Genomic DNA, 20746 nt, shown 5'->3' with positions numbered 1-20746 from the left:
CATAGCATTAATCTGTCAGCTGTCGGCACTGATCCATTTATCATTTATGTGTGTGCGAGCGTGTGCACGTGGCAACTAGCTTCCTGCGACAAAGCTGCGTTACACGCCATTCTCCAGAGGAGTTTTTCATTGTGATTGAATATATCAACAGAGTGCACTCTATTATAATTAGAGACCGGATTGGGGGGGAGGCGTGATAAGCCACAATACATGTGCGGAAGACAATTTTGGGTTATATATAGAGAGGCATAAGAGAATTGTAATTATGTATGTAGTTAAAGGATGACAGTCACTGAGGCGCTTCAATTGCTTTATTCCTCTTAACAGGATGCACATTCATTAGCGGAACTATCGGTCGGCCAGTCACTCCGCACAGTGACCTGACTTGAACCAATGGTCAAGCTTCTATACCCATCCTGTCCTTTCATCTGAAATATTCAGTTGAGCCAATGTATTATCATTAAAGACACACTATACAAAGCAAATAAAGAGCTTTTATGACGTTAAATGAGTCATTCCTCTTTACATTTTTGTACAGTGTTGTTAGTGGCGGAGCTAAAGGGGGAACCACAGGGGCGGCCTCCCCCGAAACATGCCCAGCCAGATAATTTGCATTGCTATAGTGATGACGTGTATTATAAATATTAATCTGTCATCATAAAACTGCAGACATTATAGATTACGTTTATGTGTCACATGACATGAACAGATTTTGTGTGGTTAATTTTTTTTTTATCTAATGCAGAATATGAATTCAAAGACATTTGACATTCAATGTATTGTGGTGCATTGAGATCATCTTATAAAAAAATGTCAACAAACTGGTCTCTCCCTGTCTTGACAGAAATTCGCGCCCAGCTGGTGGAGCAGCTGAAATGTCTGGACCAGCAGTGTGAGCTGCGGGTGCAGCTGCTCCAGGACCTGCAGGATTTCTTCAGAAAAAAGGCGGAGATTGAGATGGACTACAGCCGCAACATGGAAAAGCTGGCCGAACGCTTCCTCACCAAGACACGCAGCACTAAGGACCATCTGCTGAAGTATGTAACAGACACACACTTGGCTTAAAGACGACAATCCAAATAGTTATTCTGCGTTCAACTTTTATAAATTGCACGGATGAAATGTGTACTTGCTCAAAACACAACCAGGTTGTGACTGAGTCAACGTCTGTGTGGTATGTCTAGCTCCAACACGTGGCACATACTGTAAAGGTAACCAAGATAATTTAGCTAACTTAGCTTATTATCATTTGGATTTTGTAAAACTACATTGTCATACCATATTTTTTCAAGCCCAGACACTTAGAATTTTTTTTTACTTTTGACTTCAAAGTCATGTGATATAACCCCATTTTTGTAGCCATTTTAAAAATCCATTCTGATTGCCATATTTTATTTTTCTGAAATCCTTCAACATCTGTAAAGTTCTCCACACGGCTGCTACTGCTGTTCTGTCTGGGTGCCACATTGGAATTTGAGCTATTTTCCGGCTATGTGTGCACACGCCCCCCCCCCCCCCCCCCCCCTTTATTTTAACTCCTAAAAGTGTGTGGTCACAGCAGCACACTGAATTCAAACACTATAAGGTACCCAAAGTTCTCAATGTAACAATATATTTTGGTATATTTGATTTAAAAAAAATATTTAGACTTTATGTGTGCCCCCACGCACCTCCTCACCACATCTCTCTCTCTCTTTGCTTGGAGGCCTCCAAAGGACTCTCCTTTGAGTTCTTGATCGGATTTCACGCCGAAAATCCCCTCTCACAAATGAGCAGCATCAGCATCACAGTTCAAGCATTGTTGAGTTATTTTTCTCGATGGAGTGTTAAAAGTATTTCGCTATAAGCTGCTTTAGAACTTTACATGAGCCTGGCTAGTTACGTCATTGAAGTCGTAAAGAAAAATTGTGCTGGCAGCAATGCTCCAGCTAATGCTATGTGCTTTGATCCCGACTATTAATGACCATTTAGCATTTCCCTCGAATGCGACTCACTGCCTTCACCTGACCCCAACGCTCACTGTCGTTCCACTAAGTGCACCAAGTGACCTTCAAAAGAGGCCAATGACATTTTCGTGTTTACATTACGAGAACCGAGAGCTGGGCAGAGGTAGCTTGTTATTTTATTTCACCGCAAGTGCTGCAGTGCCACTGTGATCAGGAATTGGCTCAGGGTTGTAAAATTAATGTTAATTTATAGTTTTCTAGTAATCTTTTAGATTTTTAGAACATGTGCTTCTTTGATTGTATGGTAAGATCAGTGATAATAATCAATTTGAAAATTTAAAAAATGGAAAAACCAATAATACAAAAGTCTAAATTGTTCCCACATATGTATTATGCTCGGGCTGTGTGTGATGACTATTTTCCATACCACACACATTTAGTCATCTGACCATTGAGAGCCGGTACCAGCCTATCACATCATGGTGGATGACTCAAACTTAATCCAACAATTTGACTCGGTGCCCCTCTGAGTCAAAGACTTCCTCTGTCTGTGTGACCCGGTGCCCGATGTGACCTCATCAATGTGTCCACTATTGGCCTCTTCAAGTCATTTAATGCACCTCTTATCACACAAAGACTTTCTGTCATCCACTTAAACTCATAATCCATTTTGCTTTCCTGATTAGCCATAGATAACCCATGATTCTTTTTTTCTTTTTTCCCCCAATGGGCACAGTGAGGCAAAATCAGTGTGACATTTCCAGTATGAGAGGAACTTCCGAGTCGTTTTCTCATCTCTTTCCCTTTTTTTATGTGTCCTTTCTTCTCTGCAACAGCTGTGCTTTTTGAGGAGCCTTACCACTTCCTGCTGGGTTTTGTACCCTGGCTGAATCCCCTGTTTGGGTTGGCTCACTAACCTGCTGTGTGTGTGTGTGCGTGCGGGAGACACACAGGGTGGCTGTTTTCTGTATAAATCTGTCTGGGCGTTCTCTCCCACCATGGCTGTTATTCCAACGCTTGTTTCATCTTGATGAAAAACAGCGTGCTGTACAATGAACTTGTTTCTACCTTTAACAAGCTGTGGGGCCTCATGGGCATTCGTCAACCGGATGAAAAGCGGAACTTAAAATCAGATGAAAGACTTAATGCTGCTTTATCCGAATTTATGCCTCGAAGGGGGTGCGCCTTGATTGCATTTTAAGACTTGTTCTCTATCATTGTCATTCTGTGCAGGAAAGAGCAGAGCATCTTATCTCCGGTGAACTGCTGGAATTTGTTGCTGCTTCAGGTGAAGAGGGAGAGTCGTGACCACGCCACTCTGTCGGACCTCTACCTCAACAACATCATTCCACGCTTCGCACAGATCAGCGAGGACTCAGGACGGCTCTTCAAGAAGGCGAGCAGACGTGTCTCATTTGGCTTCGAACACGCACATGGCATCTGCTCTTAATAATTCATCTTGCAGTCATTTTTATCCAAATTCCATTATCGGCGCTTTTTTTTAAGTGTTGTATAAAAAGAAATCAGGATGTTTTTTATGTAAAACGTCAATGACAGTCCAGCATAGAGCAGCTCCGCAGAGAAAAACTAAACATCACTATATTTTCAAGGGTGTTGAGAATTTGGCTTAGTGGAACAAAGTTTAAAGACTGGACTTAGCGGAAGAATGTCGCCCGAAGAATGCCTTCATTTGTAAGAAAGATCAGTGTGTGTTTTAAGCGGTCTGGTATGATAGTTACAGCCAGATGGGGTACGAAAACTGGATGGGGGGGGGGGGGGGGGTCACTCAAGTCAAACTGCATTAACAAGCTTTCTGTCAGGACATAAAGTTGTCTTAAGATGTTTTTTGGCGCGGTCTTGTCGAGCCAGACGGGCAAGCACAGGCCAGAGGAAGAAGTTCAAAGGTCAAGATTCATAGTTGACGGATAGGACGGCTCAGGCATAGCTGATTACTTTTAGATTGCTGTAGGCTGACTGCTTTAAAGCCCGAGGGCGGGGCCGGGGCAACCTCACTTGTCCCTTGTGTTATCTCGTTTGTCCACTCCAGAACCCTAAATCGTTTTGCTGTCTCTTTCTCTCCACACGCACATTTATCCCACTCATCCTCATCCTGACCTTTTTAACTGCTTGGGATTCAACTTCCGGCCATCCAAGTCTGATTTAATGCCTCTTGCCAGTCTTTTCTTTTGATTCTGTAACTTATTTTTTTCGTCTACCCAGAGCAAAGAGGTCGGCGTACAGCTGCAAGAAGACTTGATGAAGGTTCTCAACGAGCTTTATTCGGTAAGACAAATCAAAAAGTTGAGTGTGATCTTTTGTTAGCTATGCTACGAGACCGCTAACAACTTATTTGCGATTCAGCATAATCCTCCACCAACTCCGATCCGTAGTCCAGCCAAATTGTGACGTGTGCTCGTCTGTTTGTCTTTGCGACCAACGTTTAGCTGTAGCTCAGCCCGCCAATTATAGTTTGCAAAGAGTTATAAATAAATCTGGTTTAAATGACATGCACATGCAGACGCATAAACAAAACAGGGACTCTCTTGGGAGTTTTGAATCAGAAAAGTGGAGTGCCGGTCGACCAACTTGGGCTGAGCAAGCTTCGTGTACTACTTTCATGTGTTTGACCGCTGGCGGGTGGAATGAGTGTGTGGCTATGACAATTGCGGAATGCCCCATCATTTTCCCGGGTGGGGAAAAAACGTTGTGACGGAAATGTCATGTTCCCAGGTGATGAAGACTTACCACGTGTACAACACAGACAGCATCAACGCAGAGTCCAAGCTAAAAGACGCCGAGAAGCAAGAGGAGAAACAGATGGGGCGTTCCGGTCGCCAGGACGACCGCCAGACCCCACGCTCGCCAGACACCCTTGCTAGCATAAAAGCTGACGACAAACCCATCCGCCGTTCTAGTGTCAAAAAAATCGAAAAGATGAAGGAGAAGGTGAGTGGCGACAAGACGCCGCATGTTGTCAGAACAACCTGTTTTGGGTCCTTGTTCTTTACCGCTCGTTCCGTCGTCATCTTAGAGACAAGCCAAGTACACGGAGAACAAGCTGAAGGCCATCAAAGCTAGGAATGAGTACCTACTTGCTCTGGAGGCCACCAACGGCTGCGTCTTCAAGTATTACATCCACGACCTCTCTGACATCATCGACGTGAGTATGAAAACACTTTAAAACAACAACGGGCAGGATTAAGCACTTAGATCTGGATTATTTTTATTTTCTTGCACAGTGCTGTGACCTGGGGTACCATGCCAGCCTCCACCGTGCTTTGAGAACCTACTTGTCAGCAGAACAGAACGTCGAGGTGTCCAAACACACTGGTCTGGAGACTCTGGAGGGCGCCGCTGAAAGTCTGGAGCCCAACGGAGACAAACAGAGGCTGATGGAGACCTACAACAATGTCTTCTGCCCTCCGGCTCGCTTTGACTTCCAGTCGCACATGGGAGACATGGTATTTTGGAATATCAGCGGCATCTCAGTATTATGCCATGCGCTTCCACACCACTTCAAATTAAACCCTCATGTGTGTATAGATGGGCGTCATGTGTGCACAGCAGCCATTGGAAGGGGAGCTTCTCCAGAGGTGTCAACAGCTTCAATCCCGACTATCCACACTCAAGATAGAGAACGAAGAGGTTAAGAGATGTTTTAGTATTACTTCTCCCCTTTGGTAATTCATACCATGCCTAAGTTTTTCCCCTCTCTGCTGCTCATCAGGTGAAGAAGACTATGGAAGCCACTCTGTCTACCATCCAGGACATGGTGACGGTGGAGGACTACGACGTGTCCGATTGCTTCCACCACAGCAACAGCATGGAGTCTGTCAAGTCGACGTTCAGTGAATCCTATCTCAGCAAGCCCAGCCTTGCCAAGAGACGGGCCAACCAACAGGAGACGGAACAGTTCTACTTTACGGTCAGTTGCTGCTCTTCGGCGCGTAGTTGAACTACACACTTCTAATACTGTGCGTTGTGTAGAAGCTGAAGGAGTTTCTTGAAGGCAGGAACCTGATCACCAAGCTCGAGGCCAAACATGACCTCATCCAGAAGACCATAGGCGAAAGTAAGTGTCCTTCAGACATGTATGTGGAGGTCACAGTGACTGTGACCATATGTGGAGGCAGATGTGTTGAGGAGGGGAGAGGGGGGGAGCGATTGGGGGTCTTCCTCAGGAAATGTCTGCATTTCCGCTAGCGAGCAGGAAACCTTTGTATGTGTACGCTGACTTCTTCCTCTCGTGTCTCCCACTTCTATTCTGTTATATTCATCTTTTATTCTCTGACGTCCACATTTGTCCTGTCTCCCCCCTTTAGGTCAGAAGACCGACTGTTGCCTTGCCAGGTACGTGCGGTGAAGGAAGGAAGTACAGAAACGCACACTATCTTGGATACATATGCCTCAGTGGGGTTTTCTTAATTTCTTGGCACTCTGGGCTATTATTTTCAAGATATTCTCAACATATGTGTCTGTGTGAGCAAATAGAGCGTTACCAGAGTTGTGCGCGTATAAATAGACACTCTTGCGACTTAATGACAGAGTGCTGTTTCTCTCTCTCTCTCTCGCTCTCTGAATAGTGGACGGAGAAATTCTGCAGTACGGAAACAGGTAATTATCTGTCGTGTGAGTGCGTAGTTTTGTTTTGAACTCATTTTCCCACCGTCGCCACCCGTAAGATATATTATAAATATATTAAAAAAATAAATAAACATAAAACATGTTTGGAAGCATATACACACAGATGTGTATCTGCTATGGAATTAATACAATCTAATGGTTTTGAGTGTAGTGAGGGACAAGAGGGTTATAAACAGGAACTAATGTTTGGAGCGCCCCCCTGTGGCATGAGGTTTGCCATGGTGAATCACACAAGTGTAACTCACTTAAATTGTCAGCAACATTTTAATTATTAAAATTGATCTGTGTTCTAACTGTGCTAGCAACAAGCAGAACAATTATTTAAAGGTACAATATACGTGTTTATCCACCGGTTGTACAACAGAATAAGTCATTTTCTCGGCTTTGGCCTAAACAAGCCCAGATGTCACACCGAGTATACCGATTTGTGAGAAAATTGCGATGACCTAATTTTACTATATTTTGCGACACTTGTTGAGAAATTGTGAGAATAAACTGTGTTGCAGTGTCGAGTGACATTAGATGTTTTTGTAATGGATTCAATTAACTCATTAGTCAATTAAATATTCCCTCTGATATACCCTATGTTAGTTTCCTGAAAAATCTGAAACAAAGGGGAAAAGTGTAGTCTCCTAGCAACAGCAGCCCCTCCCCTCCCCACGTCTGGCACGCTTTCCTCCTAAACGTGTGCTCTGATGCATGTGCAGCAGACGTGTGAGGTAGTCAGACCTCCAAATAGCAAGCATGGTTGCTTTTGTTTTATGTCCTTGGCAAGCTTCCTATTTGTCATCCACTGTTGGGTGCAGTTTGTGATGCAAACAATGTTTCCCTCCAATTTTAGGATGCAGGTGAAGCCATTCCCCTCATGGTCGAGAGCTGCATCCGTTTCATCAGTCGCCATGGTGAGGAAATTCTTCCGTCGAGCGATAGGTTTAGCAGCAGCCTTTACTGCGCACCGATTGGTTGCATTGCAGTCATGTGACCTGTTTTGACCCGAGGAATCTTCGAATGAACAAACTAGATATCCAATATCCAGCATGCCAATCCCGAGCATGAAAAATGGATGTCGTAAAAGTAACTGATTATGCCCCTGTAGGTCTGCAGCACGAGGGCATTTTCCGAGTATCCGGCTCCCAGGTGGAGGTCAATGATATCAAGAATGCATTTGAGCGAGGTTCGACTGCAATTCATAGAAAATATACATCCCTTCTTCCCTTCCCTCCATCTTATCACTTTGTTTCCCTCCATCTTCCGGGTTACAGGCGAAGACCCACTAGCAGGAGACCAAAACGACCATGACATGGACTCAATTGCTAGCGTCCTCAAACTCTACTTCAGAGGACTGGATCATGCCCTTTTTCCAAAGGAAGTGTTCCATGACCTCATTTCCTGTGTCTGTAAGCGTCTCCGCCGACAATCTTTTGTTTTTCCAACTCGTTATTGTGTGACTAATCTCCTGGGTGTCATCACGGTTCTGTTCCAGCAATGGAGAGCCTTCAGGAGCGTGCTGTCCACGTAAAGAAAGTGCTGCAATCTTTGCCGAGTGAAACACTCATCATCATGAGATACCTGTTTGCCTTCCTCAATCAGTGAGTAGCAGGACACACACACACATTAAATGCAATATGAGAACCTAAAAAATATTAATAGTTGTCAGTCAATAAATAATAATTGCTATTTTACAGTAATGGTAATAATAATAATAAAAGTGCAGTTTGGTAGTTTTGTACCTTTTATTCTTTCCCTTGAATACTTCCGAATCAGATTTTTTTTTTTTTTGACGCTCGGGCATCTGCGCCTGACATCAGCAGCTTTCTGTCTGCACACACTGTTAAAGGTAAAATACTGTAATCCAAAATTCCCATGATAACTGAGATGAGGTAAACCTCCTGTGAAAAGGCCGAAGGAGGCCCTTAAAGGATTTTGTTTTCCACCATTCCATTCTTGAAAAAAGCCCCCCCCCCCCCCCTTTTTCTAGTTGATTTATAACCTTGTATCATATTCGGTGTCTTGATGAGCACTGCAGGCTTACATTCCCTGCAAAGCCAGACTTTTTGTCAGCTGACATTTGAAGCCACAGAGATAGTCTCAAAAACTGAAATAAAAAAGCCCTAACAAAGTTGATCACAGGGCGAATGAAACTAGATGGACAGCTGAAATGTCAGACTACTGAATAAACAAACAGACAAGTCTTGTGGAGCCAAAAGAGGAGCTTCTACTTTAGCCCCCGGGGTGATTTACAGCCTCCCAAACAAATCTGCTTCTTCTCATACACTCCAATACCCTCACTTGTAACTCAAGTGAGGCACTGATGAAGGAATTAACAGCAATTTGACACAGGCATGCATTCGGAGTTATCTCACATGATATTATGCCTCATTTGTGATTGGTTGCTAACCAGTTTTTGGCCAGGACCTGCAGCAGAGAAAATAAAAGGATGCCCCATAAAATGAGTATATAAGGTGACACTAAAAGACTTCTTTTTCCTTCCAGTTTGTCCCAGTACAGTGAGGAAAACATGATGGACCCTTACAACCTTGCCATCTGCTTTGGCCCCACCCTGATGTCTGTCCCGGAAGGTCACGACCAGGTCTCCTGCCAGGCCCACGTCAATGAACTCATTAAAACTATCATCATCCACCATGACAGCATCTTCCCGAAACCGCAAGACCTGCAGGGCCCCATCTACATCATCCCCGGAGCTGGTGACGACTTCTGGTCAGTGGAGGCTCAACAATAGAAGGCGCTCGGGTGCAGAGCTACCGCCCAGCTGAGTCACAGTGAAAGGGACAAAAATTAATGAGAAGTCATAATAAAAAGATTTCAAAATGTATGTACAATTGTTTTTAAGAGGAGCAGGATAGTGTAGTTACTGATGAGGTTTGTTTACCTCTGGCATCTCAAAGTAATGTTGAAACTGAGCAGCTGTTAAAGCCGACGTCATTTCCTCTTTGGCTCCATTCAACGGGAACGTGACGTGGCGGCCATATTGGATATGGCTCAGCGCAGATTCTGCAGTGTATAAGATCATGTTCGACTCAAGGAAGTGACTTCAACATTTTTGAGAGGAGAAGTGCACACCCAGGCGGCGAAGATAAGAACAGGTAGGGTGGATTTGTTGACTTAATCGTAGGTTCCTCGAGTTCGAATCCCATTTCGAGTAAATTTTTTTAAAAAAAGGCAAACGTAAGGTGAAAGCGAGGATAAGAGTGGTTACAAAGTTGAAAGGTTGAAGTAGCAGGACTGCTTCAACTGGCAAGAGGAAGCTGCAATAACAAAGCCAGAGTGGAGCGGTTGGCAGATTTCAGTTACAGAGGATTTGAATGATTTGAGGGTGAGGAGCCTCAAGTTTTTTTTTTGTGGTTTTGGTCGGTTGGGGCCACGAGGATCAGCTTACCCGCCATCACGCAGGAGATTAAAGTGGCGCCTGACCACATGTCACATGCACATATAGACAGACATCTACATATTGTACAAAGGTTAACTTTTGCTGTAATGACGAACCACAGATCCAGATCGGATTTATGATTTCCAGACCCAACCTGATTTGGTTTGCAAACTATTGAGAGATTTTTTTTAAGACTCTTACACTCATACGAATGTTGCTCTGAAACAATCTCCAAACAAGAGTCAGAGGTCAGGACAAAAAATAGTACATATTTTGCGTAAATCCACACACTTTATTTTTGTCATACACCTGGTTAGAAAGTGTGTGTCCCTATTTGAATCAACACACACACACACAGTACGGCACCAAGGAAAAATCTTGGCCCTGTCCGACAACAGGTCTTGCGGGATATGATCTCAGTGATGTGTTTCATGTAACTTCATATGACTAAAAAGATGAATGTCGTTCAGTCAACAAGTTGTACACACGGCGACATTCTGGCGCAACTTTATCTGTTCCTTTTGTCTATTCCAGTGACAGTCCGCACTGTGAGCCCCCACTTGTGCAAGAGCCGGCGCCCGACAATGTGTCCGTTGGTCGCAACAGCGAAGATGGTACGTACTCCCAAGAAACGTCATCAGATTGCTCCTCTTATGATATCTTCTCAAGCTCTTTTGTGGCTGAAAGCTTTTGAACCAGCTCACATTCTGCTGCTTGATTATGCTGCTTTGTGTATTTTTTGCAAACAGAAGCACTAACCTGCTCGACATCGCTCTGGCTTCCCTCCCTCCCTCTCTCTGTCTTTTTTGCATCACCCACTCTATCGCTTCCTGTCTCTATCCGCCATCCTCTCAACATCAGGCACCTTGGCTGTTTCAGAGTCCGACCCAGTTGAAGCCATTGCTCGTTTCGACTATTCCGGCCGGACCAGTCGCGAGCTGTCGTTCAAGAAGGGCGCATCATTGCTTCTGTATCAGCGAGCGTCCGATGACTGGTGGGAGGGGCGACACAACGGAGTGGATGGATTGGTGCCACATCAGTATATTGTGGTCCACGACATGTAAGATGACAACGTACAGTGTTGACAACCTGCCTCAGAGGGAGATTCCATTTGTAGCTAGTCAGCAATATGAAGTCATGTATTGAATATTCATTCAAAGTGGAAAAAGGGGAACATCTCAGACTTGATTATTTTAGGACTGATGGCGGACGTGGAAGCCCAAAATCGGATGTGGACACCAGGGACCAACTGGAGGAAAGGGTTTCCACTAGAGGCAGCGCTGCATCTCCTACTGGTGCCCATGTGGCTGATATCTACCTGGCCAACCTCAACAAGTGAGTTGTACCAAAACATTTTATTTGTATTTATTGTTCACAGACAAAGTTACAAAATGAATTCAAAAAATCTGATTTGTCATTAAGATAGAAAGGTTACGTAATAATGATCTCATTCAGGATGAGGAAACGTCCCGAGTCCGGGAGCATCAGAAGAACATTTCGGAGCTCAGACAGCGATAGTCCAGGGGCCAGTGGAGGTGGTGTGGGAGGGGTCAGGACCGCATCGCTTCCTGTAGGCAGCGCTCTGGTGAAGGAGTCTGCGGAGAAACGGCCAGTTAGTGCTCACAGCATCCTCAATTCTATCACACGCCATTCCTCACTGAAGACCAAGGTACTGTGACTTGGAGATTCAAAATGATCAAGCCAGTGACTTGCTACATTCATAATATGTTTATGATGACTTAGGTGGAAAGCCCTCAACTGCGCAAGTCAACTCCGGCAGGACGCTCCAAGAGCTTCAGCAACCATAGACCTCTGGAACCTGAGGTCATAGCTCAGGTGGATCACAGCTCACAGGTATTAAAAAATTATTGGTTAGAAACTTTAACTGATAACTATTACTATGTGATTGGCTCAGTACTGGCATATCCTCCTTTTTTTAAAGGGCTGGAAATAATTGACAAATTCTGCCTAGCAACAAGTGACGCACAATAACTTTGGATGATAAATTACAGCCGCTTCTAAATTCACTTAATGCTTCTCTCTTGTATTGCAGGACATCGAGGCAGCCATGAGTTGCGCTCTGAATGAGCTGAGGGAGTTGGAACGACAGAGTAGCTCCAAACACACTCCTGATGTGGTTCTCGACACACTGGAGCAGCTGAAAGGTGTGAGCGGTGGTGGAGGAGGGGCGTCGGAACCCTCCAGCCCGCTCCACTCCCGCTTGCTGCGGGACAGCGAGGGAGGCTCCTCACACGCCCACCCACTCCAGCGTAGCGCCTCCTCGGCCAGCGACGTGCCCTCCTCCTTCCGAGCTACCAAAAGCCAGCCGAGGACCCCCCTTCCCTCCGCCACGTCGCCTTCCCTGTCCTCTTCCTCGCTCTCCTCGTCGGTTCCTTCCTTTAGAGAGCTGCGCCCGCCGGCGACGAGGCCCAAGCCGGTGGTGTTCCCGAAAAGCGGCGGGGGGAGTGGCAGTCCCGCCATGGGTTCCCCGACATCCACCGTGCCACCTACACCGCCGCCACCGGGGCACTCGCATTCCCTTCCTCATGCGCCTCCTCCACCTCCTTCATCCCAATCTAATGATAAATCCTGCCCGGCTTAGCACCTCTTTGCTCCAATTGGAATCTGATACTAACGCTTAAACCAGCAGGTCGGAAGCACTTAGTTTGTTATAGATACAGTAGATACTTGCTAAGCCACAACACACAATCCATTTTCCAGCGGCACATGGTTGCATGACAGACATCTTGTCAATGATGGCAGCACGCAGAGGATTTTCAAATCTTTTAAAAGGGAACAGGTCAAACGCGCTCACATGAGGAAGAAAAAGTGTTGCTTTTTTCTTGAATACTTTTTAAGACCCCGTAACGATCCGAAGGAATTGTTTGATTCCTAAGACGAGACTGTGAAAAGTTTTAAGCGCTCTTGAAATGAAACACTGTCTTGCTGCTTCACACGTGGAAGACTGGAGATGAACTGTATTTAAAGACTGGGCCAAATATCAGCACGAATGCTATATTGGTCTAATAAAATGTAGCCTAAAGAAATACAAATTTAGGGGTGGGGAACTGCAAATAACAAATGAATTCTCAGTAAAACTTGTATAAAAATCCCAAAAACGTTGAAACCATAAATATCCAGTATATAATAATAAACATTTGCTTGACTGCATTATTTTTTTCATGAATTTAATACGGCTGTCAGAGACGGCCACTGTTAATAAAATGGTTCCTCAGCCCTAAATAAAGCAATAAGAATAATGAAACGCTGGTAGTTTGAGGCATTATGCTGCTTTTCTCCTGCAGCTCTTCTTCTATGTGTAGGGGACCACTGAAAGCCAGCATTTTTTTTTTTTCTTCTTTGTAATGTTGGACTGTATACACACATGTTCTCCACAGATGTGTGTGTGGTGTTTTGTGGCAGCTAAACACCTTTCAGGTTGCATGCTGTGGCCATTTGACAGCAGCTTACAACTCGATGGCTGACATCGTTTTATGTATCTGTGTAATGCCAGCAAGATGATAACTTAAAAAAAAAAAAAAAGACAGCGTGCTCATATAATTATACTTCACACAGCAGTAAAAAAAAAAAAAAAAAAAGTTGAATTCTTCTAATGTTTATGTATGTTAATCAATAGGGCAACTGGAACCTTGGTGCTGAGGGCTTTTGTGTTTTGAGCACAACCAACCACTTCATCCAATTTCTTGTTAGGCACTGTTTTGTTGTGACTTCTTCACTGTTACAATTTTATGCTCAAATGTGGAGCCTTGTTGCTGTCTGGTCGTGTGCTTGTGTGTGCCGCGATGAGAGCATGATGGGTGGACGAGTTCATTACAAGAGGATGGCCAAGGCAAATATTTGTTGTCACCCGTGTTTTAGAATTTTGCAATAGTGCCACAAAACCTTTGGCTAAACAATCACAGAACTTATAAAGGTGGCCAAAGAACCCGTTTTTTATTACAGGGAGTAGCACCAAATAAATGTATCTTTCCACAAGTATGTAAATTAGATGAGGATATGAATTCATAAAATGGTAAAAATATTTTTCTGCATATCAGACACTGCATCACGCTCTCCCATGCATTGAATTACACTTTTTGTTTTGTTTTCTATAACTCTATCATGATTGTGTATTACTGTGTATTTTTGTTGCTCTTACCTCATCGAAACAACTGGAGGAAATGTGATTGCATGCTTGTGCACACACACAAACATGGATGTGGGTGGTTGGTGCATTTGTCTGGTCTCGAATCAGTCATGCACTTGAACAAAGTTGGCTTTGCGTGTGGACTAATTGTGTGCAGTTGACTTACCAGATTATGCATTTGTGTCCATTTGGAAACAGCTAAAAAAGAGAGAAAGAGACTGTAATTTCAAATTTATTTATAGTCGTCTTTGTATTACTGGAGAATCCTGTGTTCAGATGTACTTTGTATATACAATGTTGTACATTACAGAGGTACACTCTTGTTTTTTGGTACAATATTGTACAGTAATATCAATGGTGGTTTAATCAAATAGGCCTTATATAATTCTATGTGTAGTTATTGTTGTAGAACTTTTTTTAAATAAACATTGCTTGCTATGAATTTGGACTAGTATTGTCTTTGTGTTCAAACTGATTTTTTTTTTTTTTAGTAGTAGTCTGTACAGTATAAAACAACCCCCAGTGCTGTTAAATGAACATTGAGCACTTTAACTACAACTCCCAGAAGCCACCTTGCCCGACTCCAGCGTTTAGGGGATATTGTTGTAGTAGTTTAATTATTTGAAAATAAACAAAAGTGATTTCAAATAAGCTATTTTAAAACACATTGCATGTTTTAATATTGGTATTGCAAATATTGTGATTTCCCTTTTTTCTATCACAAAAAGTCAATACAGAAGCGACGTAGTCACGTGACCCTTGGGGCGAGCTATTTTCTCTCGCGAAATAAATTGTTTAATCTTTACATCTGTTTTCTCGAAAGTCCACATTATCAGATTTTTTTTCGCTTAGAACAAACATTTGGACATTGTGTCGCTTGTTTGAAATAGTTGACGTTAACATAATCAGCTTCATTTCCGCAATCAAAACCGAACCATAGCAGTGAGCAGACACTTCCTCCGAGAGTCGAAACAGTGAAATGTGCTTATCAAAACCGCTTTGAGATAAAAATACTAAACGTTTTGCTCATAAACGAAGGAAAGAAAATTCCGCAGCAGCAGCCAGCCTAGACATTCAACCATTCAGGTGTGGTTTATTCTTCAACGGATGTTTTTAGTCCATATCGATTTACAAGCACTTTTCGGAGACGGACGACTGCTGACACTACTGAGCTGTACAATATAAATAGAATCTGCCATTCCTGCTAAGCTAATAAAGATCATGGAATTGAAATGAGTTGTTCTGGTTGACATTTTCTCATGTCTAAGAGAAATCACTCTTCCTAAACTCCTAAACTATCTTTTGTATTCACTGTACCGATTAAGTAACTAACTTGTGTCTATTTTTTTTATGTTTACTTTATGCTGCCATGTCAGAGAGATGACAGCAAGCACCCCTAGCTACCTGTGGTCCTTACAGGATGTCCTGGGTCAAGGGGCGACTGCCTGCGTCTACAAGGCTCGAAATAAGGTAGCCTCTTGTTTTTTTTCAATACACGTGTTTGTTGACCTCATCTCCGTATCTCTTTTGGCCTTTTGTTATTATTGTGTGTATGATGTCATTTGTTTAGCGGACGGGTGAGTTGGTAGCCGTCAAGGTGTTCAACTTGGCGAGCTACAATCGCACACCCGAGGTCCAGATGAGAGAGTTTGACATGCTGAGGAAGCTCAACCACAAGAACATTGTCAAGCTGTACGCTGTGGAGGAGGTATGGCTCCCCTTTCATGCAGGGACATGTAATCGAATGTTGTGAAAACTGGAGAAGTTAAACATGAAATACCAAATGGAGTTGTTCTCTTTTGCAGCTGCCATCCAAACAGAAGGTCCTTGTCATGGAATTTTGCTCAGGGGGAAGTTTGCTCAACCTGCTTGAAGAGCCAGAAAATGCTTTTGGCTTGTCTGAGACGGAGTTTCTCACTGTATTGCAATGTGTTGGTAGGTGAAAGTTGACATGTCATTCAATGTACACGGGATCCTTTGTCCCTTTAGTGCCCCTTCCCATTCTATTTTAGTGCAGGGAATGAACCACCTACGTGAGAACGGCGTGGTGCATCGGGACATCAAACCCGGCAACATAATGCGGCAGACGGGCGAGGACGGCAAGTCGGTCTATAAGCTGACTGACTTTGGAGCGGCGAGAGAGTTAGAGGATGATGAGAAGTTTGTCTCCATCTATGGAACTGAAGAATATCTGGTAGGGAATCTCAGTAAAAGGAGCTGTGTGTGATACCGGTGTGCAGCAGAAATAAGATTTACAACGATTGTTTGAACTGCCAGTCATTTCTAACTTGTCTCATTATTTTCATCTGTAAGTAACTTGAAACATTTGCGACCTCTTGTGGGCAAAATGATTAACGCACCAACAAAGTTTTATTTGACTCCTCAGCCATATTTTTCTTGTCCACTTTTGTTTATGTATAGCACCCAGACATGTATGAGCGTGTGGTGCTCCGTTCGCACCACCAGAAGTCCTACGGAGTGAGCGTGGACCTGTGGAGCGTCGGGGTGACCTTTTACCACACTGCCACGGGGTCGCTCCCCTTCATGCCGTTCAGAGGACCTCGAAGGGACAAGCAGACCATGTAAAGTCATAAATAATGCCAACACTTGTTTAAGTTATTGTTATTAACTTGTGATTTGTTGTGCAGGTACAAAATCACCACGGAGAAACCGATGGGGGCCATTTCTGGGTTGCAGCGGGTCAATAACGGCCCAATAGAATGGAGCTCATCCTTGCCAGACAGCTGCCAACTGTCGCAGTAGGTCACGTCCCTGAATAATGAAACTTGGTTGTTCTTTTAAAAAAAATCATTGTGGTTATGATGCATTTCTTCATTCTCAACCCATGTCAATTTTTAATGTCTCTGTAGGGGTCTCAAGATGCATCTGGTTCCCGTACTTGCCGGTTTACTTGAGGCAGACCAGGAGAGGTGTTGGGGCTTCGACCAGTTCTTCACGGCCACGACGGACATCCTGCAACGACAGCCGGTGCACCTGTTTGCTCTCCAGCAGGCTATGGCGCACTGTGTTTACATGCATCACTACAACACGTGAGCCTGCTCCAAAGTTTCTTTAACAACACACGATTGTTTGTGTTGGATAGCCATAACAGTTCTTGGTTATGTCCATCTACCCAGGGTGAGTGGTTTCTTTGAGGAGGTGGCAATGCAGACTGGAATGGATGTCCAGCACCAGCAGCTGCTCTACTTGGGCCATGAGCTCCCTCTAGAGGGCAGCATGAAGGTGGTCAACCTCCCTCACACGACAGCTGCACGGCCTCTCATCCTGCTGAGTCACGGGCCAGAAGCAAACAGCAGCCTCCCCTTCAAGGAACGTAAGACGCACTTTGATTTACAGCACATCGTTATAATTGTCTGCTACAGACTGCAAATTCATATACAAGTATATGGCAATAACTTTAACGTGCATATGTCCCATCTGTAGCAGAGACGCCGATCATCCCGGCCAGGTTTGACGTCATGGCCGACTACAACTTCACCAAGGTAGCGCCGCTGTTATTCGTTATGTTCTTGCCACATGGGGGGAAAAAAAACACTTCATCCAGTCATTATTACCTTTCCTTTTTCTAATGTCATTGAAGTTAATAGTTGGAGTGGTCCACCAATATCTGAGGATGATACAACTGCTGCACTCTCACAGAGAGCTGTTACTGGAGGGATATTACAGTTACATGTGAGGAGCATTCTTGTTCTTAATCGTGACCCCAAACCGGAATTTCAAATAAAAGTAGTGACAAACAGAAAGCACAAATAAACACGACGACTGTATTTCAGGATGAAGTTGCGCAGGGACTGTGGAGAAGCTATGCACAGTATTGCCCAAATCAGCATTCGACTCAAGTCCTGCCTCGCCTTACAACACAGGATCGGCACCCTGTGAGTCCGCTTGCACACATACTGAGCAAAATAAATAAATGTCCCCCTCCCATCCTAACGTTTTCCTCTCACGTTTTTCTATGACCAAGAGAGCACCTCGCTTCGGAAAACCAGGGTGCAGCTGATAAAAGTGACAGGTTGCAGCAGGTAAGCAATGCCATGAGGCGATAAGCTAAAATTGGGTCACCGGAAATTTTTGGACTAGTTTCAGATTAAAGACGAGGGAAATATGTCTTAGGGTCTGACCTATTTTGGTTTGGCTGGAGAGGGATACAATATTAAGCCCAGCAAAGCTGACGTGATTTATGACACAATGTCGCCGTCGTCATCCTTGCAGGTCAATGAGCACCTGCCCGGATACACCGCAGGCATTCGGGAATTTCAGAACCGCCTGGATCGCTTGCAGATAGAGCAGGCCAAGCTTGCCGAGATCCTCAACAGTGATAAAAGGTACAAAGCAGCAAGTTGCCAGTTTACGCTGGTCTGACTTTTGATCTTTTGTCTCCATCAGCTGTCAGAAAATGCAGATGCTTCTTCAAAAGATCGTGGCCATTCATCAGCTTTACCGTAAAGATAGACTCGCAGGCAGTATGTGCGCGTCTCAGAACTTCACATCCATAGTTCTGTTGGCTCAACTTAACTTGTTATTTTCTCCACAGAATTGTTATACAATGATGAACAAATTCACAAGTTTGAAAAGTAAGTCACACTTACCCGCCCTTCCTGCCTGAGAACGTTTTCGTCTCACCTGCTTCTCATCGTCTTTGCTAGAATCCACTTGTCCTCCCACATTAAGCGGGTCAAGTCTCTCACCAGAGACAACTGTGTTCCAAAGTACAAGGATCTCTTGGACATCACTCAGACATGGAGCAGGTCAGAGCATGTTTCAACCACAGAATGAAATTCTTCACTTTGGCCCAGATTAACGTCACTAGACAGAACTTTTTAGTCAATACACATTTAAAGTCCCCGTAAAGTGAAAATAAAGTTTCCCTAGATTTGACACACCACGGAGAAGAGTATTGTTAACAGACATGACACAAGTATTTATCAAATGTTCCTTCTATGTCTGCAGAGTTTTACTAGAAATGCAGAACCATCTACAGGACTTCAGTTCCTTCTGCACGGGCATGGTGGCTGATCTTGAGATAACGGAGCAGCACCAAAACAAAGTGTGTGGGAACCTGTGGCTACTTGTCAGTCACAATGAAAACTATTTTGTTGTGCGTGAATGTAGTTTAGTTTCATTTCAGAGGTCTATTAGATTTAGTGGAAAAAAATAATTGTCACAATGAATGGCAAAATTGCTCGTGTGGAACTTGACCTCATTTTAGTATTTTATATATATTTTCCGTGACTATTTTTCGGTTGTAATTCTTTTTTTTTTTTTTTTTTTTTTTTACTTGTTTGAACGCAACATAGACTCTAGACAGAATCTTGGTTACGCTACAGCCAAGCAGAGCAGGACCGCAGCAGCAGGAAATACCGCTTAAGGACAAGGAACAAATGGTGTCCAGGTCTGTATGCTTGTCCATCTGTGCAAATGTAGATGACATATAGTTGGCATGCTAACACGTCTATCTTTGTTCCAGAATGTACCACCTAAAGGAAGAAATGGAAATTCTGGTCCGGGAACTGCAGTGTAGCAACGCTATTATTGAGAGGTCAGTAAACGCCACCACGCTTAATGTACAGATTTATTTCAGCGTACGGCATATCCTTATTTTTTTCCGCAGTCTCGAAGCGGTGAACTCCGCAGTGGATGCGAGGCCGAGCTTGAGCCGGCCCGCCACACTGTGACGGCGCCTCGTTTTAATTGCCTAGTGAAGGCTTGCGGGATGACTGCTGTGATGCTATCAAAGACTGCCTGCTGCAAGGGGAGCTGAAGACAGCAGATTGTGAACCAATTAAGAGATAAGATTCACAGTTGGGGGGCAAAACACCACAGAGGGATGGGGGGGGGGGCAGCATAATACATCCTATACCTCACTGAAGAAGCGGAAGTTTCCCATCTCACTATCAAACTAAAACGATCAATCTTCCATGATGTTTTATTTACTTGAAGCACACGTGATTGATCAATCAAAGCCACTTCAGTAGTTTTCATTTGAAGTCGTTTTCTAGTTTGTCCCTGTTTTTCCATGTAGTAAGTAGTACTATTGTTTTTTTATGTTTTCTGCACAAGAAAAACAGGGATATTTTGTTTGTTTAAATAATGTCAGGCTATAATGTACTCTTTCAAACGCTTCAATTGTACATCACTGAGTCTACCGTATTTTAATATTCGTTGCACGAGTAGCTTTCATTCTTATTTGTTTTAGGAGGTAATTTTGTCAATATAAGAAAAGTGAAAGTAAATACATATTTAATGCCCCCTTGAGTTTCCATGAACGCTTCTGTGATTATGAGTCACTATGTTCTGTTAATCTTTAAAAAAAAAAATGTTGGGGGTGTTTATGTGCAGCTCGGAGAGCAAAATGTCGTAAGTTTCATTCTTAGACTGTGCTTATTTAAATGTCCTTTATGAATTTGTGAGTCTGTTTATGTACGTGGGAAATTATGGAATACCAACTATATGCAAGTTATTGTTTGATTACTTGTGCATTGCTCGTGAAATCTAATTGGTAGCCAAAATATTTAATTTGAAGAAAATATGGCATGAGCTTTCCTATTATAGTCTACTTTTGATCGGAGCGCATTCACTTTGCGAGCGCGTCCGCAGGTT

The 20746-nt window shown here is 43.7% G+C and overlaps 2 protein-coding genes across 6 annotated transcripts in view; both read left to right on the top strand.

Moving 5' to 3' along the window:
- Window positions 1-12682, top strand: part of srgap2 (SLIT-ROBO Rho GTPase activating protein 2) — a 31500-nt gene extending 18818 nt beyond the window's left edge. The window contains exons 1-23 of one of the 5 annotated variants that reach the window (XM_049733866.2): window positions 521-716; window positions 845-1037; window positions 3180-3342; window positions 4167-4229; window positions 4677-4892; window positions 4978-5106; window positions 5186-5407; window positions 5490-5591; window positions 5674-5871; window positions 5934-6018; window positions 6269-6296; window positions 6530-6560; window positions 7432-7492; window positions 7687-7764; window positions 7853-7987; window positions 8074-8179; window positions 9084-9308; window positions 10513-10592; window positions 10840-11038; window positions 11176-11313; window positions 11434-11647; window positions 11722-11832; window positions 12032-12682. In XM_049733866.2, the coding sequence (XP_049589823.1) occupies window positions 958-1037; window positions 3180-3342; window positions 4167-4229; window positions 4677-4892; window positions 4978-5106; window positions 5186-5407; window positions 5490-5591; window positions 5674-5871; window positions 5934-6018; window positions 6269-6296; window positions 6530-6560; window positions 7432-7492; window positions 7687-7764; window positions 7853-7987; window positions 8074-8179; window positions 9084-9308; window positions 10513-10592; window positions 10840-11038; window positions 11176-11313; window positions 11434-11647; window positions 11722-11832; window positions 12032-12580 (3213 nt within the window). In that variant the 5' untranslated portion in view covers window positions 521-716; window positions 845-957 and the 3' untranslated portion in view covers window positions 12581-12682. Of the gene's footprint in view, window positions 1-520; window positions 717-844; window positions 1038-3179; window positions 3343-3746; window positions 4100-4166; window positions 4230-4676; window positions 4893-4977; window positions 5107-5185; window positions 5408-5489; window positions 5592-5673; window positions 5872-5933; window positions 6019-6268; window positions 6297-6529; window positions 6561-7431; window positions 7493-7686; window positions 7765-7852; window positions 7988-8073; window positions 8180-9083; window positions 9309-10512; window positions 10593-10839; window positions 11039-11175; window positions 11314-11433; window positions 11648-11721; window positions 11833-12031 lie in introns of those variants that run through there. The other 4 variants (XM_049733865.2, XM_049733868.2, XM_049733867.2 and 1 more) reach the window with 4 other exon arrangements.
- A 2344-nt stretch (window positions 12683-15026) lies between these two features.
- ikbke (inhibitor of nuclear factor kappa B kinase subunit epsilon) lies at window positions 15027-20401 on the top strand. Its single transcript, XM_049733102.2, has 21 exons — window positions 15027-15211; window positions 15502-15595; window positions 15696-15833; window positions 15931-16060; window positions 16138-16319; window positions 16547-16707; window positions 16774-16884; window positions 16996-17175; window positions 17263-17459; window positions 17570-17628; window positions 17727-17818; window positions 17920-18021; window positions 18111-18168; window positions 18359-18471; window positions 18533-18609; window positions 18681-18720; window positions 18793-18894; window positions 19097-19193; window positions 19444-19538; window positions 19614-19685; window positions 19758-20401. Exons 2-21 carry the CDS (start codon window positions 15506-15508, stop codon window positions 19819-19821), a joined length of 2160 nt encoding a protein of 719 aa, XP_049589059.1. The 5' UTR covers window positions 15027-15211; window positions 15502-15505; the 3' UTR covers window positions 19822-20401.
- Window positions 20402-20746: the final 345 nt, after the last annotated feature.

The sequence above is a fragment of the Syngnathus scovelli genome, chromosome 11, assembly GCF_024217435.2.
Source record: "Syngnathus scovelli strain Florida chromosome 11, RoL_Ssco_1.2, whole genome shotgun sequence".
Taxonomy (NCBI): domain Eukaryota; kingdom Metazoa; phylum Chordata; class Actinopteri; order Syngnathiformes; family Syngnathidae; genus Syngnathus; species Syngnathus scovelli.
This window is presented reverse-complemented; position numbering and strand designations above follow the sequence as displayed.